The sequence below is a fragment of the Ailuropoda melanoleuca genome, chromosome 1 (genome assembly GCF_002007445.2).
Source record: "Ailuropoda melanoleuca isolate Jingjing chromosome 1, ASM200744v2, whole genome shotgun sequence".
Classification (NCBI taxonomy): Eukaryota; Metazoa; Chordata; class Mammalia; order Carnivora; family Ursidae; genus Ailuropoda; species Ailuropoda melanoleuca.
Genome location: NC_048218.1, coordinates 72322800 through 72345407, shown reverse-complemented (window position 1 = coordinate 72345407; position 22608 = coordinate 72322800). Strand labels below are relative to the sequence as shown.

Genomic DNA, 22608 nt, shown 5'->3' with positions numbered 1-22608 from the left:
TGCAATTTTGCCCTCACCCTCTCTCCCTGTTAACTATCTGCGGCTGAAAATGAAAGTGAATGACCCCAGTGCAAGGAGGTCAAGGGACGTAGAGGTACACAGGTATGTTTCAAAACCAGCAAGTGCTCCATCCCGATCAAAGTCAAACAAAAATTCTCAGGTTGCTTCAAGGATCTCTCTCAGCACGTGGATCTGTGTAGGTAACCCCTTGCTGAGCCTCTGTCTCCCTCCTGGCACCCACCATAGCTCCCTACACAGAAGGGGTGCTCAGTAAGTGCCTGATAAGCACCTGAATGAGAGGACAAATCCATGAATCACTGAGAGAAAAGGACAGAGTTTCGTTCCCACTCTAAGAGGGAAGAGCTGGTACGAAATGATTTAGTGTTGTGCAAGAGCCAGGAAGCAATTCTTCTGCTACATCTGGCACAATTCAGACCCTTAAAAGATAATTATATATGTTTCTGGAAGATTAGAGATATTTGAGAGTTGAGATAAGAGCAATAAATATGATTAAGGGGACAAAAATCGGTCTGTGAGGGAAATAAAATCACAGTAGCAAGGGTTACATTGGACTAGAGGCAGACCTCCGGGCCGTCTTCAGGTACCGGTGTGACTACAGGTACAGGCTCCATTTAATTACCAACAATAAAGCATCCGCAATGAAGGGATCTTGATGCTAGACAACCTGAAGGAATAGCACATTATTTCAGCTCTTGGCATGACATATTCCAACATTCTTGTCAATGGGGCTTAATTAACATGTCGGCTCCCCACCCCCAGCACATCTACCTTGGTGTAAAAGCCCAAATCTTCCCCATTGCCAGAAGGAACATCCCCAGCGAATGGTTTCCGTTCTACACTCATGAATAAATACCAAACGTGTGCCCTTTATCATACCCTCTAGGCAGGATTATCATAATAAGACCACTGATCAGTGTGGCAGGAAAAACCCGGATGTAAGGAAAAGATGATTCATGACCAACAGTCCTCCAGGAAGCGCCTTCCTTTCTCACTGATCTTTGAAAGTACCACCTGGCTCTGAGGACTCAGAGTCGTGCTGTCCACAGATGTGACAGCAGCAAAGGGAACTGAGGGCAAAGGGCAGGCTCTGTGGCCCTAAGAAGCTTTCGAGGCCACAGAGCCACCGCGGAGCTGGTACTCTGCCACCTCAAACCTTCCCCGGAAGCATCAGAGCTACCCGTTCCAATAAAATAAACAATAGCTCTGGCCCCCTTCCCCAGAATCCCCAGAGATGAAACAGGCAGCACATAGAAGAGGAGCTGAAATTTTGAACAACCCCGCACACTTCACAAGTGCCTCTGCCTCATTTTTTTTTTTGACATCTTTTTTTTTTTTTAAAGATTTTATTTATTTATTTGACAGAGAGAGAGACAGCCAGCGAGAGAGGGAACACAGGCAGGGGCAATGGGAGAGGAAGAAGCAGGCTTTCCACTGAGCAGGGAGCCCGATGTGGGGCTCGATCCCACAACGCCGGGATCACGCCCTGAGCCGAAGGCAGACGCTTAACAACTGAGGCACCCAGGCGCCCCTTTTTTGGACATCTTTACCACCACCAGGAACCCCACCAGTTAAATCATTCTTATAATTTTTGTACCCAGCAAATTTTTTTTCAGCTTCAAAGTTTTGTGATGTACTGTGATTATAGATAAATCATACTTAATAACAATTTTGAGTACTTGAGTCTACAAAAACGCACATAAACTGGCCAGTTTTTAAAAAGTGCTTCTTTTGCAGTATTTCCAAACATACACAACAGAAATAATGCCAGGAATACCCATGCAAAAGGCAGCTTTTGCAAATCATGACATTTCCCCACACTTCCTTCAGATTTTTTGATAATAGAAAACCATAGATACAGTTACATCAGCTACTCTCCTGCTCACTAAGGGAGGGGATTGCTATCCTGAAATGCGCCAGTGTCGTTCTGAAGCATGTTTGCATACTTTTACTACATGTGTGTAATCATAAACTATTTATAGTATTTTTTTAACATTAAATAAATGGTGTTACACTGTACAAATCATTCTGCGACCTGCTTTTCTAAACTGTTTTTGAGAATTATCCACACAGGAAATATGACTAGTTCATTCATTCTCATGACTATATGGTATTCCACATTAATTCAATTTTCATAGAAATCTTATGCCTAAAAATAATGAAAGAGTAAATATTTGCCCACTTCTAAGAAGCAATGAGTGATTCAGACTTTATTCTTCTTAATCAAAAGTCCATGCTCTTTGAAACTGTAAAACTCTTGGTTTCTAAAAATAGAATACTGGAAATTACAAAGTCTTCATACAAAATCCTGGCTACCAGGTGGGAAAGAACAAGCCCCACTCTCACCACTGTCTCTAGATTCTTCACTGAACACGCAAGGCCACCAGCTTCACAGAGAGAAGACGGGGAACTGAATGCCTTGATTTCTTTAAGCTAAACTACAATGTGGGGAATTTGAACGCTGATTGGGGATTGGATGCTGTTAAGAAATTAATGTAACTTTTTTTGAGGTGTGATGGTTATGTTAAGAAGGAAAAAGATACTTAGTGTTTACGCAGTTTCAGCTTTGCAAGATGAAAAGGGTTCTCGAGCTTGGTTGCTCAAAAATGTACTTAATACCATTGCACTGTGCACTCCAAAATGTTAAGATAGTTAAGTTTTATGCATATTTTACCACAGATTTTAAAAAGGGAAAAAGAAATATTTGGGGATAAATTATATGGCTGTGATTTGTTTTAAAATAATCCAGGGTGGGGTGGGGTGAGGTTGAGAAAATGAGTTGGGTCGACAGCCATTAAAGGTAGGTAACAGGTATGTAGGGGTTCATTTTACTAGTCTCCCTACTTCTATATATTTGAGGTTCTCCAAAATAAAAAGTCTTAAATGAAGGTTTAGTGCAACCAAAACACATTTCATTCACCAAATTCTTTTACTTTAAAGTAGAAATAAAAAGCAGCATATTTTCCAAATGCTAACACTTCTGAGACCTGCTTCACCTGCTGTGGCTCTAGAATGAACAGTGCTTCTCAAAGTTGAATGTGTGTATCATTTGCCTCGGGACCTTGTTAAACTGCGTGTTCTGTTCTGCAGGCCTGGGGCAGGGCCTGAAATGCACAAGCTCTCAGGTGATGCTGCACTTCCGTGGATCATGCATTGAGGGGCAAGGCAATGGCAGCCAGCAAGCCTTCCCAAGGGGAGAAGCCAGCTAAGCTTTCTTGACATTGCTTTTCTGGGGACTAGAAGGGCACCAACACTGCTGCGTTCTGGAGAGAGGTCTCCCCACCGATTTGCACCCCTTTGTCGCTATTCACTCAGTGGTAACCCCCAAAACAGAGGACAGAACAGAAACAAAAGAATCCCAGCAATCAGGTAGGTTTTTTTCAGGGCCAGCCCTGGACATCCAAGCTCATTAAATAACAATGAAAGATTACTGCCCTGATAGATTTGTTCCTGAATCTTTAAGTAATGACTAAACAAAAAACAAAACAACCACCAGCACAAAACAAAAAACAAGGATGTCTAGATGTCAAAGTTCAGAAGCCAAGGCAAGACTTGGGAATCATTAACAAACTGTTAAGAAGTTTAAGAGAACACAATAGTATCTTGGAAACTATCAAATTCCATCTGATAAAGAAATAAAATCCACTGGGGGCGCCTGGGTGGCACAGCAGTTAAGCGTCTGCCTCGCTCAGGGCGTGATCCCGGCGTTATGGGATCGAGCCCCACATCAGGCTCCTCCGCTATAAGCCTGCTTCTTCCTCTCCCACTCCCCCTGCGTGTGTTCCCTCTCTCGCTAGCTGTCTCTATCTCTGTCAAATAAATAAATAAAATCGTAAAAAAAAAAAGAAATAAAATCCATTGAAACATGAACATTCCTAAACAACCATCAAATCTCTGAAGAACAGCAGCAACAAAATTTCTACTCCTAAAAAATCTNTTAAAATCCATTGAAGCATGAACATTCCTAAACAACCATCAAATCTCTGAAGAACAGCAGCAACAAAATTTCTACTCCTAAAAAATCTTGTCCACAAAATACAATTAGTTCCACTAATGTTTTATGGTCATCGGGTGAATGGGACCAAAGTCTTCCGTTCTGTTCTCAGAGACGGCTCCATTATCTGTTAGGCTAGGCATGCCCAGAGGGCAGGGATTATCATTGAGGATTCCCTCCTTTAGCCAGTATGATACGTGATTAAGCCATTCCCTTAGGATCACACAGTTCCCATTTGTGGAGAGCCTGCTAAATGCTAGGCAAGCACTAAGCAGTTTATATGAATTACTTCACTTAAAATGCTTTGTCTTCACTCATTGTATTTTGAAATCTAATTATAAAAGCTTCTAAATCCCTCACCTCTTTGCAAATGTTTCCTAAAGTGTTAATTCTTGCTTCCCTCAGCAAGGAAGGACATACAGAAGGCACTAAGCCATCTGCCCTGTGAATTCCAGGTCCAAGCTCTCCGAAGTCTAGAAGAACAGCTCAGACCATGCCCCCCGCCCCACCGTTGGCACAGGGAGGACAGGGACCAGCTACTGGGAGGGGTACAGAAAAAAGCCACACAGTCCTGCCTTCCACATATGGGACTGTATAGCCCAGTGGAAAAATCAACAGCAGAAAATTTTAAATATAATTTATTTATCTGCTCAATGCACACACACACACACACACACACACACTCACAAATTCCATTCAGAATAGGTAGAATCCTGACAAAAGGATTAAGGAGGGCTTCACTAAGATGGTTTTCAGGCTGGGCCTTAAAATAGTGGTGCTTACAATACACGAAGAAGGAAAAATACAATCGAAGCATGTGAGAAGCGAAACCAGTGAGTGGCTTGGAATGGCTGGAATGCAGAGGCCCAGACTGCTGGAGCTCTCCGGAGAAGAAAATTCAATGAGCTGGCTATTCCAAGAGGTTTCTTGGGTCTGAATCTCTCATTTCACACTTAATACCTAATTTTTACTTAACATGTGTTATTCTTTTTCAAAGTTTGTGTCTAGTCCCAGAAACATTTCCTTGAGACTGCAGCCTGCAGGGAAACTACAAGACCCCTGCCCAGGCGAGGCCAGATCTGGCCCTACAGTGGACCACACGATGATTTAAAAAAAAAGAAGAAGAAAGAAAGAAAGAAAAGAAAACACACACACACATCTAAAAACAGTCTTTAGAGGCTTGTTCCAGGGTGGCTCAAGCCCCAGCCAAAACTGTCACCCCCAAAATGAATAGAGAAACAAAAAACTATGCACCCAGAGTACCAAAACTTGAAAAGTATTTTGTGGATTATTTGGAAAATGTACAACATGACAGTAAAACATATGGTAAAAGTCTTCTCCCACACTAAGAAATCACTCTACCATTTGTAAGATTAAATCCAGTCTAAAACCCCCTCTAAAAAGACATCAGGCCCTGCTCACCCGCAGCCAGGGAGTAAGCAGTCAGTTTCATAAGATAAAATAGTAAAAATGCTGCTCTGTCAGTAAGAAACCCAAATAATCTAAAGTTTGACTTCAGAAGTGTCTTTTCTGGGAAGGGTGGATTTTAAGAAATAAGAAATGTCTAATGCAATTTCTGAAACGACAGCTAGTCAGAAAAACATTTCTTTTCACGTTCCTTTATTCCCGGAATACACAAAAACAAGAGCAACCTTTTCTTGACATCCTTTGGTGCTTCTGGAAAAACAACTCCTTGGAATAAGTAACTAAACAATGTTCCTGCCTCTGTCACAGGAGAGGTACGAGGATCAAACACACACGGGTAGCTTGGTTAATGGTAAAGTAATGTGCATTCGAGCGCAAAGCCTCATCACTGTGTCGTTTATTTTCACAGATCAAACTTGCCAGGGGATATTCCCATCAGAAATAAAAGAACGAAGAATTTTCCTAGCGTTCTCAACTCTCTAGACTTTGGGAAGTCATGATTTGAGTGATCCTTGAAAATTCAAGACAGCAGATAAGCAAAGAGCTTGTACTTGTCCTTTAAAGAAAGTCTGGGTTTTAGAGCGGCGGCAGGCTTAGCTTTTAATGTCTAATGGCCTAGCATGATAAAAGGTAAACCTGAGCTTCCTGCATGATGGTTTTCTGGGTATTGAAAAGTCTGAGGCAGTGTGTTTTGTAGGCAATGGTTTAAAAAAAAAATACAAAAAAAAAAAACAAACACCTTACCTATAAAGTTAACAGTTGGCATACCATGCCTCTTCCTGCCTGCACAGGTACAAACTCATAAATTTGGAAAGCCATGAAGCCAAGTGATTATGCTATCTTGTAAAAACCTTCAGAACAAGTGAATTTCAGCGAAAATGGTATATGGTGTGAGGATACGTCATGAAGTCATAATGGCCACCTTCAGGTCATCCATGGCAGGTGGTTACTGATACAGGATGCACATACCTCTCAGAAGTCTCTAAATATCACATCTCGGCAGAGCAGTGGACATAGCACAAAGAATGGTGATTTTAAAATATTAATAAAATTCAAAGATTGTCTTGATGGGGGGAAATAATGGTTGACGTGCTCAAAGTTCTTATATTTTTAGAGATCATTTTCATCATTTCTTAACACCTTATCTCAAAGAACAAGACTCTCACCACTCAGCAGAAGATGAAACTAGAGATTTATTGGGCATACAAAACACACATCATCTTCTCAGTTGCCTAAAGTTCCTCTGGAAGCTTCCTGCTCAAATTAATTCAGTGTACCATTTTATCTCCAGTAGGTAGGTAAGGTCCTGCCTTGATATTCCTAAACATGCTGTCTTAGCTCACTCCCTAAAAAAGGCAACAATTTTGGCCATAATAAACACACATGTCCTCTCCCACCACACCCCCACATGGGGGCAGGGACCAGCACCAGCTCAACACCCACAGCCATTACTTTTCACCAACCATTCCTGTCTCTCCACACTTCCATTTCCTCTCCATGACAATGAGGGTCACCTCTTTCCTTGTGTACCAAGTCCATGTCAGGCATAGTGCTGAGAATGCTTGATAGTTCACTTAAGCCTCACAAACTTCCAGTGAATGAGGGTCAAGGAAGTTAAGACTCATGCCAACAGTCAGATAGGAAAAGGCAACGTAGAGATTCAGACCAAGGACTGTCCAAATCCAGAGTCCTTGCTCTTTGTTCTTTCCACTCTCTACATAGCATTGGGAATGAGAAAGTGATGAGTCTGATGGACTAAGAAGGGCCCTTTTGGATCTGACATGTTATTTCCAATACTTTAATCTCTATGTCCAGAATTCCACGCGTCTGAACCCACTTTGCCCCCGCCTAACCATGTGACTGTAGCGCGCTCTGGATGAGAAAGGCCGGGGATCAGACCAACAAAGCAGCTCTGACACCTGTATGAGTTTGCTTCTGTCCATCCAGCATCTCACACACAGCCTGGGGATCTGTGGCCTCCTGTCACCTGCCTGCCGGCCCTGCCGCCCCTTCTTCCAAGAACATAGATCATCCCCTAGCCCGTGTCCAGGAGGAAGTTTTAGAAAACAATCTAAACTAAAAACTCAAGCTAACATATGCTGACTCTCTGCTTAATGTTTTATGTGCATTAGCTCAGTAAGGTAGCAAAAATCCCCATATCTATTTATTTATTTATTCACTTATCCGGCATAAATATCGAGCACCTTCTCTATGCCAGGCACTGTCCTGGGTGCCGGGAGATAACATTAGCCACATTTTTATACACCTGCGAAAAAGTCTCAGAGAGGGGAAGTGGTTTGTCAAGCGAGGTACGGAGTGGTGGAGAGCAAAGATTTAAATGTCTGTCATAAGCTTGAAATGATGATAAGGTGATAACGCTCCCAAAACATCTCCAGTAAGTTATTGGCTTAATGCTCAATAGCATACAAAGTACTTTCCCATACATTATCTCATTTAACTCGTCAAGTCTACAATTTGTTTTAAAGAAAATAGTTTCCTCATATTCCCAAATGCTGACTAGTCCAATAAAAATAATTTTATCAAGAGGAGGTCTAAGTACATCTTTTAGCTTTTGATGAGTCATAAACCTTCGAGCAGAGGGATAGAGCCTTTCCTCCCTTAAATAATGGATTAAGCCTAATATGCCCATCTGCCCAAAAAGTATCATGAAAGCAAGTCAGCTCGCAAAGAGCAAATATTCTATTACCAAACTAAGACGACTCTTACGCCAGCAGCTATAATTCAATGCAGCATACACTTCCTAAATTTCTTCTCTATGCCCAACTTTATTTACTTTACTATCTTACGTAAAGTATACCTCCTAGGCCCCACAGCCTGATAGTTACGTGGGGGGATGGAGAAAGGAGATAGGGAGAAAAAAGATGGAGGCCCTTTCCAGTCTAGAGGGAGTAGTTTGATGCTGGCAGGTGGATAAGCAAATCCCACACTGACACAGTTTTTCATAAGAAATCCTAAATCTAGATTTTTTTTTTCCATAGTCACCTGAATTTTTAGATCTAACTCAATTTCATATTTGTTTTTAAGACAATCAGGGCCAAGTGTGATAGGTCTACAAACCCAGTTCAGGCTGCAGACAGATGACATGTAACACCTGGATTAGGAGAGGAAGAGAAGCCTCGTTAAGAGGTAACATTTCCAGATCAGGAAGAAAAAAAGCAAAAGAGAAATGTTGCAAGTAGACTGTGAGGCGAGGAAGGCTGAGAAGAGTTTCCCGCCTGCAGAACATTTCCCAGGGTCTCCTCGGGGGGGAGTGAGCCACCAGACGAGGTTCTGAATGGGCATTACTTCACACGGTGCCTGACACCGAGGATGCAGTCAATGCTTTTAAGCACGCTTTTATTCCCAGCGGTACAGAAACAGCTCAGATGGGCCTGCCACCCCAGCTCGGTAACCTCTGGCAAGCTCTGCACATCCCCGGGCCTCGCCTTCCTCATCTGTAAAATGTGCTGGCAGAAGCAAGCTGCAGTAAATGTCAGCTGTTATTATTGTAACCGAGGTGGTGGAAGCCTTTCCAAAGTCAAATGTGACAAATGAGAAAAGAAAACCTTCCAAAGGCTGTGAACACAAGCCAAGCGTTTAGGGACGTATTTCCGAACACTTTCATCTGATTTGGGGCACATGACGTAACCCATCTGCACCTGACCTGCTTGGGAGGCTGTAAGAAAACAAGACCCCTTACCTCGGAGAGTGTTGGGGCTACATGTACCGTGTACGTGATAATGTGTCCAGCAAATGTAACAATTACGAGCCCGACTATGAAGTATAAAATTTCAACTCACACAACACACGTGTAAGACCGCCCAGAAGCACACGAGAGGGTGGCAGTGCCTTCCTGCTCACACGCCAGGAACTGTGCTAACGAACACCCCCAGCATTTGGCATTAGTCCACCCATCATCAGCTTCCAACGTGCTTTCACACCCAACAGGCTCTCTGGTCCTCACGTCCATTGCGAGTGCAAATAGCCGTGCCTCTGCCCCCTCTCCCAAGCTGGAAACTGGGTCTCTGAACTCCTAACCAAAGCACACCCCCACAGATCAGCCTCCCCACCTGTAGTAAGTAGCACGTACATGCAAGGGAGAAAGGCGTGGAAAAATCTTAAATCAGGAGTCTGCCGCATTCTTTTTAATTTTCAGTCATTACTTATTAACACGGCCAGTCCAGGCAGACTGAGGGCTAGTATTATAGCAAGTGAAAAGCAGAAAGCCGCTCTGTAATTACCCTCATGTTTCTAACAGAGTTCCACAACGGGCATAGAATTATGTACAGAGGGGGGGAAATTGTATTAGACACCTCTGAACCTCTGCAATTGTATTACTTGGAACCTTGGCAAATGAGGCAGAAAGTATTTAAAGAAGATAAAGAGGAAGTCCCCATTTGGTGTCCTGCTTAATTTGCACAAAGAGATTTGGTTGTCACCTTCAGCGTCCCCTGCCTTCTCGGGGCCTTCCACGCTGCAGTCCCAGGGCACCGAGCCCGCAGCCTCGAGCTTCCATAGCACTCATAGCGTCAGGGGCCAGGTCGCTAACCCCTCCAGGGGCCACGCTGCCCAGGAGTGCAGGGAGTCACCCTCCAGGGAGGCACGGGAGGGGACGTGGGCTTCCCCGTGAGTCCTGTGACCTGACACCACGACTTCCTCAAGTGAGAACAGAAACCACTCTCCCAACATTCCCTGGACAAGGAACTGCCCCCAAACCAACCACCTCCACAAACGTCCAGGAATTTCGAAAGCATAGTTATTTGATGTATCAATGAGAGAGATGGTTCTACTTAGGGAATCCTAAAATCATAGACTCCGGCAACCCAACTTCCTCACTTATAGATGGGAAAGTGAGCACTGGTGAGGGGCAGTGACTTACTAAAGACAACACGGCAAGCAGGCGAGCAAGGTCTCAAATGCCTGTGGTATCCACAGGACAAGCCTCCATCTCCTGAAACACCTGGGAAGCATCCTTAGCGATTCCTAGCCTTGTTGAGGCAGGCTTGGCTGCCCCTTCCTCAGGGCCCCGCCTGGGCTCTTCTGTCCCCGACTGGTTTTTGAATAGAGCCTTGGTCTCCCCAGCTTTATGCCCAGCCCTCCACTTGGCTCCCACCGAAGACAAATACATCTCTCACCTCAGAGATCTCCACATCTCGTAACAGCAGAGACAAAACAGGTAATGCAGGCAACACACCCAAGAACATTTAAAAGCCGCCAGAACCTTACAAACTTGTCACCCATGGCCTACAATGTTCAGTCTCATTTCTTTTCTAAGGAAGTTACTAGAGCTTCTGCTTCCACCCCTGAAAGCTTCTAGTCCTGAAACCAGAGGTGAAGCTCCACCCCTCCATTCCTTAAGAAGCCATCTTCTCTGCCCACCCAGCACCCCACCCCTCCTTCTCCCACCCTGAGAAACAGGAATGAGCATTTTGATGAGGGGTATGACAACTTCACAGGGCAGCTCTCCCTCAAGGGAAAGATTTCCTTCCGGCTTTTTCTCACCCAATTATAACACATATAGTAAAGGGTAATAAGAAAGAAGAGCATTGGTCAGAAATCTCCTCTTCGTCTGACATCTCAGAGAACATTCAGAAGCTCTTCTCAGTCTCTCCAGGATCCTTTTTGGTATCCAACTCATCAACTCCAAGTTCACCAACACTCTCCACAAAATCAACCAGTCACTAATTCCTGGAGGCTGGGTGATGGGTACATGAGTGGGGTATCTGCTAGGACCTCTCTGCATGGCCCCCACTTCTCAAGAAACCTGGAGGAGCAGAAGTCTCTTCTTGATATGCTCACTTTGGGCCCAGGGCCCACCTCCTTCATTTCCCCAGCAGGTGCCCAGCCTCTAGCACCACCCTAAATTCTCAGATGTATTAGTGCAATCTTAAACTCCTATGCAGACTTCTGAGTGGGCATGCCACATTCTCCCACACCCCTGAGCATATACCCCAGTCAGCTCCAAGTCAGGTCTCCCCTGCATTATCTCCCTCTCTTCTGGGAGAAAATTAGTATGGGTTTCAAATTTAAAATCTCAACTTTATTTCAATTACTTTAATCCAGGCCCATCACTGTGGCATGGGGGGGGGGCTCTGTTCCCCTCCCAAAGGCCCCGTGAACTGGCTTTACAGAGTGGCTGGAATGAGCACCTGTTTGGCCAATCCTACCCTTTTTTGAAATGCCTGGGAAACCATTAAAGGCAGAAAAAATTTCTTTTGGTTTCCTGGAAAAATCTACTTTGGTTTATTTACAAAACTTAAAACAACAACAACAATATTAGGAGTTCCATTCTACCTACTCCAGAGAATGTCGAGCCCAAACGTTTGCACAAAGAATCACACTAGACCTTTATTCAGACACCTTTATGCTACTTCTCTGTCCACAGGCTGACCCACTCATCCCAGTTAAAGGAAGGGGGAGAAAAGGATTTTCAGTGAAAAAATGGACGAGAAGGACAGTTTTACGAACAGGCACACATTTTATTGTACTTCCCTGTCTTGTGCTTTGCACATATTGCCTTTTATTTTTTAACAAGTTGAAGGTTGGTGACAACCCTGCATCAAAGCAAGTCCATGGGCGCCATGTTTACAACAGCATCTGCTCACTTCGTGTCTCTGTGTCACACGTTGGTAATTTTCGCAGTGTTTCAAACTTTTTCCTTATCACTATCTTTGTTATGACAACGTGTGATAAGTTACTTCCACTCGCTGAAAGTTCAGATGATGGGTAGCGTTTTTTAGCAATGAGGTATTTTTTAACTAAGGCGCGTGCGTTGTCTTTCTAGACATAATGCTTAACTGCACACTTGAGACTGTAGTATAGTGTAAACATAATTTCACATGAACTGGGAAACCAAAAAATTCACTTAACTTGCTTTACTGTGATACTCACCTTATTACAATAATCTAGAACTGAATCTGCAATATTTCCGAGGTAGGCCTGCATAAAATTAAAAGATGAAACATGCTCTTTTATCCCTGTTCTATTAACAAAGAAACAGGCTCAGAAAGGATAGTTTGCCCAAGGTCACACAGCTATCCTGTCACAGACTCAGCTTTGCCCGACTCCCAAGACCACATTCTTTCTTTCCACCCTATCACCCTGCCTCATGTAATCCCAGAGGCTAACATTCCTGTTTATTTCCTCCTCTGTCGCATCGATGCCTACTGTGCCTTGAAGATCCAGAGAGACAAAAGCACTGGTATTGTTCCTTTCAAACAGTACAATTTAGCACAGAACCACAAATTTTGCCTACAAGGACAATGTCCCTGAAAACTAAATCCTCCATGCCAGCCAGGTATCCTGTTAGGGTTTAACAGGTATTAGCAATGCCACAGTTGGCTGGTTACTGAGTATCTCAACAGAAAATAATGCAATGACGATTCTTTGCCATTTGGAGATCAACTCTGAGGTGTCTTGTGTGTCACTGCCGGAGCCTGCTAATGGCTCTGGGACGCCCCCTTCCCCACAGGAGCAGAGGACATGGGATGAAAGGAGTAGAGCTGCTCCAGACAGGACAGGGGTAAAAAATGGTTGGGGGAGAGAAAGCAAGGGAGAACCCATAGTTCCCTTCTCGTATTGTTAAAATGAACGTCGGGGTGTAACAATAAATGACGGATCCCTCCATGAGACAGAAACAAAGACAAGGAAAGAGAAGATGGGGAAGGCAACAGCAAACACGTCCCATTGTGCTAATAGACCAAACAAATCTGTGGGGTCCAGGAGGTATTTATCGTAAGTTGGTGACAGATGACAAAATTGAGGCTTGGAGAGACTGCCTATCTTATTCAAGGTCAGCAAGTTAGTAACAGCAACAGGACAAGGACTCACGTTTCCTGACTCCAGGGCTCTTCCTGCTTATAAGCATCTGCAGAGATGGACAGGAGGCCTTCTTGACCCAGGGGTGAGGTCACCAGGTTTCTAGGCCCCATCCTACTGGCCACTTGCTAGACAGCAATAGAGAGAAGCAAGCACCATGACACACAGAAGAAAGGGTGGCACTTCTAAGGAGACACTTACTGTTCACTTACGGCCATCGAGGAAATAAGGCCCAGGCCCTCTAATTTTTCAAGCTGGAAATCTGATGTTGTGAAAAATCTCCCAGCTTTTTAAACGTTTGCTCTAAATTTGTAAAAACACTACACTGGTCAAATTAAACACATATACAGAGAAAACTGAGCTCACAGGTAACCAGTTCGAAATCGGATGCAAATGTAAAATAAAGAGCCAGACTGGATGCTAGCTCCTGAGAGATCACAGAAGCATGGACTTATTGGTGCTAGAAATCCATACGCCCACCAAGCATTTGCTCTAATGCATACACACGACTATTTTTCAAATACATGCAGATGCTATTATTAAAAAATTCAAAGTGATTTGCATGGTTAACTGGATCCCTTGTAGCTTTCCATAACTACTCATTTCTCCCCAATGAACTGACAGTAAAAATACAACCACTATCATTTAAACCTTTGTAATTTTTTTCACTGGAAAGAAAAAAAGACCCTTATGCTTAGAAAAGGTTGGAAATGAGTGGACTAAATCATTTCTAAGTCCACATTTTTATAATTCCATGCCTACATGCTACAGAGAGGTGGGAGACAAGGGAGGGAAGGAAGACAAGCCCCCTAACCACACCAAGGTGTATACCCAAAACTCACCACACATGTGGCCATCACGAACTCTTCATGAATGGTATACTACCCCACTGCTAGAAGGAAAGCAAAAGAGCCACCACCACCACCAATACTCACTGAGCCCTTCCCAAAGAGTTCTTGAACAATCATTATTTCAGGCAAGCAAAGAAAGAGGAACAAAACCAGATACCCCAGGGACTATCATCAAGCTTTTATGGCAGTGGGGAAAGTCAGACATCTGTCACAAATGATCACAAATTCATAGCTGACCAGTACGACTAAGACACCTGTGAAGGTAGAAGGTCCACTTACGAGAATTTGGCTTGTTCCAGGCTGGCCTGAAAGGCCTCCCTGAGAAGTGCTGATCTGACGGCGCGGAGATCTTCTGGGTAATAGAAGTTCATGAGCAGTGTGGGCATGCGGTGGGAGGGATGGGGCATTCCAGCAAAGGGCCTCAGTGGGTGGCAATGTGGTATTTCCCAAGAACTGAAAGGCCAATGTGACTGAAACCAAGTCAGTGAGGACATCTGAGGAGAGGAGGCCAAAGAGGCCATGGGAGACAGAGCACTGAGGCCTTCTCGTCACACTCAGAATGTATGGGATTTTACTTCAAGAGAGAACGCAGTGTCAGTGCCTCACACAGGGCCCATCTCAGAGCAAGTAAACAGGAGATAAACGGTAGAACTGGAGGGGGATGAAGCCAGAGATGGGAGCAGCTGGGTCTCCGGTGGCCTTGTGAAATAGGAGTGTGAGCTTCGTGTGAAGAATGATAGGCTGCCCTGAGGGATTTAGGCATATTTAAAAGATGACTCAGCATGGTCAATGGATTAAAAAGATGCAAGATTGGAAACAGAAAATCCAGTGAGATTACCACAGTAATCCAGGAAACAGATGGTAGTGGCTCCCCACTAGGGTGGCGACAAGCGGAATGGAGAGAAGGAAGTGGGGTCTTAAAGAAGGAGGCTGAATTGACAGGCCTCCGTTCCTCGTCTGCTCTGGGACAGGAGGACAAGCGGGGAGCTCAGGATGACTGCCAAGTTGCTGTCGTGGGCACTTGGGTGAAGAGTGGTGTGGCCTACTGAGGAGGAGCTGCTCTGGAGCATAAATTCACTTTGAACACTCAATCTGTGGCACCGTGGGGTCACCCGAGTGGAACTGTCAAAGAGGCAGTGAAGAGTTCAGGCTGCGACAGGCAGCCACAGAGACCAAAAACAGCACCGTGAGACAGGTCAGACACAGGGAAGGAAGAAGAGACAGAAAACAGTCACCAAGGGTTGGACAAAGGAATTCAAGTCTGTCCTTCACCTGGAAAACTGAGAAAAGGAGAAAACCAGGAAGAGTATGTTGCCACAGAAGCCACAGTAAGAGAGTTCAGGAGAGCGTGGCCAACCACATCAAATCGGAGAGGGAATGACAAATCACAGCACGTGTTCTGCTTGTTTGGATTCTTCCTTCAGGACTTTGGTCATAATCTGTATGGTTCTTTTCATTGTCCATCTCCTCCTAAGACTTGTGTCAACAACATGAACGTTTGTTCCGTATCGTATTTCCACTGCCTCGCTGAGGACTTGTTGCAGAGGTCCTCCAAGACCTCCGGTGAAAAAATACAGAACGCACGCATGAATGTCTCAGAAGGAGAAACTGTCGTCGAAGGGGGCAGAAATAATCCCTAGGGCAGAGGGCTGAGGCGGTCCGCAGTGAGAATGCGATCCAGCGGACAGGAACAGGGGCCGGTTGGTCTTGAATGACAAAAATCCTGAGTAAAATCGTTTCCCATCCGTCCTCTCTTCCCCAAGAACTAGGGAGGATAAAATCCTCTCCCCTGAGTTGCTACATCGTGCAGATGGGTTTAGCAAACCAGGACGCTTCCATTCCCACCAATACTTTATCACAGGAAAACCATGAGTCAGTAGGTTGGGAATGAGGCTTCCCTGAGGATTCCAACTCCAATCTTCTGTATCATGAGCACTGGGATCTCAAGGAGCTGTTGCATCCCGATGACTGGCTTTGTAGCACAAGGCCGACGCCGCAGACAGGTCAATGTGCAAACATCTGCCCTTACAGAGCAGGGAGACCGGACAGGGTTATTTACTTCAACAAGTCACTACTCGCTTTTCAAAAACAGTTACGACACTAAAGAGGCAGATCTTTTGGTTCACATAAAACCCAATTTATAAATTTTTATTTCAAAGTAACTTTGTGAGAAGTACATTTGGCATCTGCCTTTCACTGAAAAAAAGATCTGCTCCCCAGTCTCCCCACAACGACAGACTACATTAACTATGTCCTAATTAAATGTTGTAAATCTGGAACAAAACCCACTGGGGAGAGGGGTGGAATTGGAAGAGAGAGAGGAAAAAGCCTTCATAAAACTGCCCTAATTTACTGAATATCAAGGGCCCAGTTGACCTTTATACAGCTTTAAATCAATCTCTTAGCTGGGACACACCTTCCTTCTTTCAAAATGAGGAGACTGTGGATAAAACAAGATTTAATCCAAAGGGCTTTCAATAAACATAACCACAAGTATCAGAAGAATGAGTGCTGCCAAGGAAGGCTACATGATGGAATGACAAGGCTCTGGACCAGGAACCCGAAGAACCGTATGAGCCACTGGCCTGCAGAGTAGCACGACCACCATGTTCTCCACCCCTCCCTTCCTTCCAGCCTCCCCTCAGTGCTCATAACCACCTCACGTTTAGAGCCAGCAATCAACACAGAGCCTGGGAAAGCAGTGCTCCTTGACTTTTGGAAAGGTGCAGGGGGGGGACAGAGCAGAACTCCTGGGTTGGAATGGAGCCCCCATCGCCAGCTTGAGCAAGTGACTGAACTGCTATAGTTTCTGTATCAGGAAACTGGGGATGGTAACAGTACCCTCATCACAAAACCACTATGAGGATTCAACGGGTTAATGATTTTAAAGCACTTGGAACAATCCCTGGCCAACAGCTGGGACATATTTCCCAACCACCACTATTTTGACCTTGAGCAAGTCACTGTCCACCAGGGGGTTAAATTTCCCCACCAGCAAACCGCTGGGGTGGGTGAACTGATCTCAGGAAGATCCCCACTGGCTTAACTCCTCTATAGTTCTTTGAATCCTATTACAATTCTCTAAATCCTACTAAGGCTCTGAGCCCTCAGCCCAGCAGCAGGGAGGGACAGTAGTGGTGGTTCTCCTTCAGGTCCGGAGAAGGCCTCCTAGCCCCTGCAGCATCACCTCCTCCCAACCGCAGGCTGGCCCAGAGTCCTGCGTCCACCCCGCCAGCCCCTCCCTTACTACACATACAGATCGTTCAGAGATGACAATGTTCATCGTGATGCTCAAAGCTGTGGAAACAGCACACAGGTGTGAGAAAAGGACACAGTCCAGGAAAGAAAGCAGACAGGAAGAGACAAGGAACAATCAAGAGACAAAGGCAAACACGACAGACCAGAAATACACTATGCCCATGAGGTTATTTATTCAGCGTCTTTCATCTAATAGTAATTAAGAGAACTGCAAATGACGCCAGGTGGCTCTGGAGCGAGGGAATGTTCCCTACCTTGAAGCACAGCCCCTCTTCAGTGACTCGCCCTCCCTTCAAACCCAGGCAGACCCTTCCTTCCGGGGGAGCAGAGGCTAATGAGCGACCCGTTTCAGGGGTAAGCACCTTTCTCAGGAAGCAATCACTTGCTGGACACTTAACTAACTTCCATTCTGCCCAAAAGTAAAATCAATGTTCACGATGCTTAAGTCCCCTTTCCTTTCTGGAGCTCAGTTTCCACTTCTGTAAAACGGAGGACGGAGGAACTTAGCTCAGCTAATTCCCAAGTTTCCTAGCAGCATGAATTAAAACTAATATTCCATCAGTGATTTTCATTTTGCAGGAGGAAAAGGTTTTTTGTTTGTTTGTTTAATGAGATACAAAAGAAGATTCGTAACTATTTGCTGCTTTCTGCCTGAGGCTAGATCTCTGGGGTTCAAATCCCCACTCTACCAGTAACTCTGGGACATTGGGTAACTATCTAACTTCTCTGTACTTTGGGACGCTCGTCAGTAAATAAGAATAGAAGAATAACCTTTCTACATAGGATTGTGGTTAGGACTTATTTAGTCAACGTACATACAGTATAAAGTATTTAGAACTGTGCCTAGAGCAGGGTAAAAAATTATTTCAGTGTGATTATTTTCAAAGTTATGTAGTTTTTCCATTCGAAGGGAAAATGTATCTGGTATATTAGCATACACAGTACGCTAGGACTAACACCAACACACATACCTTTGGCAAGTGCACAGAGCACCTGCGCTCTAGTCATGATCTTGCCCCCAGACTGACGGTATGCTGTTGATGAACTACTGCCCCTCCCTGGGCCTCAGTTTCCACAGCAGGCAGCACAAGGATTTCTCTGAAAGTATTCAGATCAGAGGTGATGCACCGGCAGCCACAGTGTACTCCACGACCTCCCGTTCTAAACCACATGATGTTCCTTTAATATTTTAGTCTCAATATTCAAAAATCAAGAGTTCATGTAAAAATCCAGATCCATCGGGTCTCTTAAAACTTCCAAAGCTGGATCAGCCCTGCCTCTTCAGCAGTGGTTCTTCAAGTGTGGGCTCTGGACCCACAGCGGCGGCAGCATCCCCCAGAAACTTAGNGGAAACTTAGTAGGAACGCCAGTTCTCAGCCTGGACCCCAGGCCTACTGACGGAGAAACTCGGGGAGCAGGGCAGGCAATCTGCTTTAACAAATGGGAGGCTGAGGTGCCCTAAAGCTGGGGAGGCGCTGCACGGAGGCACGACTGGCCACTGGCAGGTGCCTAGGCACAGTGCCCCCCTTCAGACAAGAGGGGAGAGCAATGGTGTCCCCCGGTGCACCGCCCACTCCCTGGCATCCCTGATTTGGACCCCAAGGACCAGATGGGATTTCTCGAGCTGCCCACCGCACTCGCTGTCCTTAAAACCTGGTCCCGGGGGGGTGGGGGGGCTTCGGCTCTACAGCCCTGATTTCGAGGGACCGCCCCTCCTGACAGCACGGCGAGGGGTCCCTCTGCACGGTGCACAAGCGGGACTGCGTTGTTCCGCATCCCAAACAGCGCCTGCCTGGGAGCGGGCTGCGCGCACCAAGGGCACAGTTGAGAGAACAAACTGTTGAGTTTCCTTTATTAATCACAACACAATCCGCACAAGCAGCTGCTATTAAGAACAGCTGCGGCTGCTAAAAGGGTGATCTTGAAGCAGCCTAGAAAGTGCTTACAAGTTGAATATCGGTACCAGGCACGTGCAGACTTGCAGTCTGTTGGCTGGGTTCCTCCTCCTCACCCTGAGAGCCTCTCTCCGGCCCAGAAATCCTACTGCCTCCACACCCTGGGGCACAGTGGGGTGGGGTAGGGGAGAAGGTTTTTAGAATTAGCATAATACAGAGACTCTGGGGTGGGCCTCAGAGGGCTTGAGTTGGATCCCACCTCAACCACGTAGTGACTGTGAGTTACTTAACTTCTCTTGACCTTGGGTTTCTTCCTGTGTGAGAGACAAAAACAACACCTACTTCAGAGGGTTGCTGTGAGCAGTCAAAATGAGATTATGCATCTGGAAGTATTTTGTAGACTGTGCAGAACTAGATACAAGTAAAGCCTTATTATTACCCCATGAAAACTGCAGTTTGACCCATAAACCATCTAATACAGGACTCACTGTTTCCAGCCTAGGGCTATCAAGGGTGAAATCAGAGAATCACAAGCCTACAAAGGGCCTTTTGAGGACCTGTAACCCAACCTTTCTACATTATCCTCCTCTCCCTAACCCCTGAATATTGTGAGCAGGTGCTGCGTCAAAGGGTGGGTCCACCTGGAAAACCTCTACCTGCAGGAAGCTCCCTACAGTCCAAGGCAGGCACCCCATTCCTTCCGCCTCAGGCTGAATCTGCACACAGACCACTCCTCCCTGGAGAGGCCAGATCAGACTTGCTATAATTTAAGCAGCTNAACGGGTTAATGATTTTAAAGCACTTGGAACAATCCCTGGCCAACAGCTGGGACATATTTCCCAACCACCACTATTTTGACCTTGAGCAAGTCACTGTCCACCAGGGGGTTAAATTTCCCCACCAGCAAACCGCTGGGGTGGGTGAACTGATCTCAGGAAGATCCCCACTGGCTTAACTCCTCTATAGTTCTTTGAATCCTATTACAATTCTCTAAATCCTACTAAGGCTCTGAGCCCTCAGCCCAGCAGCAGGGAGGGACAGTAGTGGTGGTTCTCCTTCAGGTCCGGAGAAGGCCTCCTAGCCCCTGCAGCATCACCTCCTCCCAACCGCAGGCTGGCCCAGAGTCCTGCGTCCACCCCGCCAGCCCCTCCCTTACTACACATACAGATCATTCAGAGATGACAATGTTCATCGTGATGCTCAAAGCTGTGGAAACAGCACACAGGTGTGAGAAAAGGACACAGTCCACAGGAAAGAAAGCAGACAGGAAGAGACAAGGAACAATCAAGAGACAAAGGCAAACACGACAGACCAGAAATACACTATGCCCATGAGGTTATTTATTCAGCGTCTTTCATCTAATAGTAATTAAGAGAACTGCAAATGACGCCAGGTGGCTCTGGAGCGAGGGAATGTTCCCTACCTTGAAGCACAGCCCCTCTTCAGTGACTCGCCCTCCCTTCAAACCCAGGCAGACCCTTCCTTCCGGGGGAGCAGAGGCTAATGAGCGACCCGTTTCAGGGGTAAGCACCTTTCTCAGGAAGCAATCACTTGCTGGACACTTAACTAACTTCCATTCTGCCCAAAAGTAAAATCAATGTTCACGATGCTTAAGTCCCCTTTCCTTTCTGGAGCTCAGTTTCCACTTCTGTAAAACGGAGGACGGAGGAACTTAGCTCAGCTAATTCCCAAGTTTCCTAGCAGCATGAATTAAAACTAATATTCCATCAGTGATTTTCATTTTGCAGGAGGAAAAGGTTTTTTGTTTGTTTGTTTAATGAGATACAAAAGAAGATTCGTAACTATTTGCTGCTTTCTGCCTGAGGCTAGATCTCTGGGGTTCAAATCCCCACTCTACCAGTAACTCTGGGACATTGGGTAACTATCTAACTTCTCTGTACTTTGGGACGCTCGTCAGTAAATAAGAATAGAAGAATAACCTTTCTACATAGGATTGTGGTTAGGACTTATTTAGTCAACGTACATACAGTATAAAGTATTTAGAACTGTGCCTAGAGCAGGGTAAAAAATTATTTCAGTGTGATTATTTTCAAAGTTATGTAGTTTTTCCATTCGAAGGGAAAATGTATCTGGTATATTAGCATACACAGTACGCTAGGACTAACACCAACACACATACCTTTGGCAAGTGCACAGAGCACCTGCGCTCTAGTCATGATCTTGCCCCCAGACTGACGGTATGCTGTTGATGAACTACTGCCCCTCCCTGGGCCTCAGTTTCCACAGCAGGCAGCACAAGGATTTCTCTGAAAGTATTCAGATCAGAGGTGATGCACCGGCAGCCACAGTGTACTCCACGACCTCCCGTTCTAAACCACATGATGTTCCTTTAATATTTTAGTCTCAATATTCAAAAATCAAGAGTTCATGTAAAAATCCAGATCCATCGGGTCTCTTAAAACTTCCAAAGCTGGATCAGCCCTGCCTCTTCAGCAGTGGTTCTTCAAGTGTGGGCTCTGGACCCACAGCGGCGGCAGCATCCCCCGGAAACTTAGTAGGAACGCCAGTTCTCAGCCTGGACCCCAGGCCTACTGACGGAGAAGCTCTGGGAGCAGGGCAGGCAATCTGCTTTAACAAATGGGAGGCTGAGGTGCCCTAAAGCTGGGGAGGCGCTGCACAGAGGCACGACTGGCCACTGGCAGGTGCCTAGGCACAGTGCCCCCCTTCAGACAAGAGGGGAGAGCAATGGTGTCCCCCGGTGCACCGCCCACTCCCTGGCATCCCTGATTTGGACCCCAAGGACCAGATGGGATTTCTCGAGCTGCCCACCGCACTCGCTGTCCTTAAAACCTGGTCCCGGGGGGGTGGGGGGGGGCTTCGGCTCTACAGCCCTGATCTCGAGGGACCGCCCCTCCTGACAGCACGGCGAGGGGTCCCTCTGCACGGTGCACAAGCGGGACTGCGTTGTTCCGCATCCCAAACAGCGCCTGCCTGGGAGCGGGCTGCGCGCACCAAGGGCACAGTTGAGAGAACAAACTGTTGAGTTTCCTTTATTAATCACAACACAATCCGCACAAGCAGCTGCTATTAAGAACAGCTGCGGCTGCTAAAAGGGTGATCTTGAAGCAGCCTAGAAAGTGCTTACAAGTTGAATATCAGTACCAGGCACGTGCAGACTTGCAGTCTGTTGGCTGGGTTCCTCCTCCTCACCCTGAGAGCCTCTCTCCGGCCCAGAAATCCTACTGCCTCCACACCCTGGGGCACAGTGGGGTGGGGTAGGGGAGAAGGTTTTTAGAATTAGCATAATACAGAGACTCTGGGGTGGGCCTCAGAGGGCTTGAGTTGGATCCCACCTCAACCACGTAGTGACTGTGAGTTACTTAACTTC

The 22608-nt window shown here is 45.9% G+C and overlaps 1 protein-coding gene across 2 annotated transcripts in view; it reads right to left on the bottom strand.

Moving 5' to 3' along the window:
* The window catches only part of MB21D2 (Mab-21 domain containing 2), a 119116-nt gene that overhangs the window by 79744 nt on the left and 16764 nt on the right, over nt 1–22608 (bottom strand). The window contains exon 2 of one of the 2 annotated variants that reach the window (XM_019808369.2): nt 13268–13383. The exons of the other annotated variant lie outside the window; for it this stretch is intronic. Within the exon in view, the coding sequence (XP_019663928.2) occupies nt 13268–13304 (37 nt within the window). The 5' untranslated portion in view covers nt 13305–13383. The remainder of the gene's footprint in view (nt 1–13267; nt 13384–22608) is intronic. 2 annotated transcript variants of the gene reach the window in all.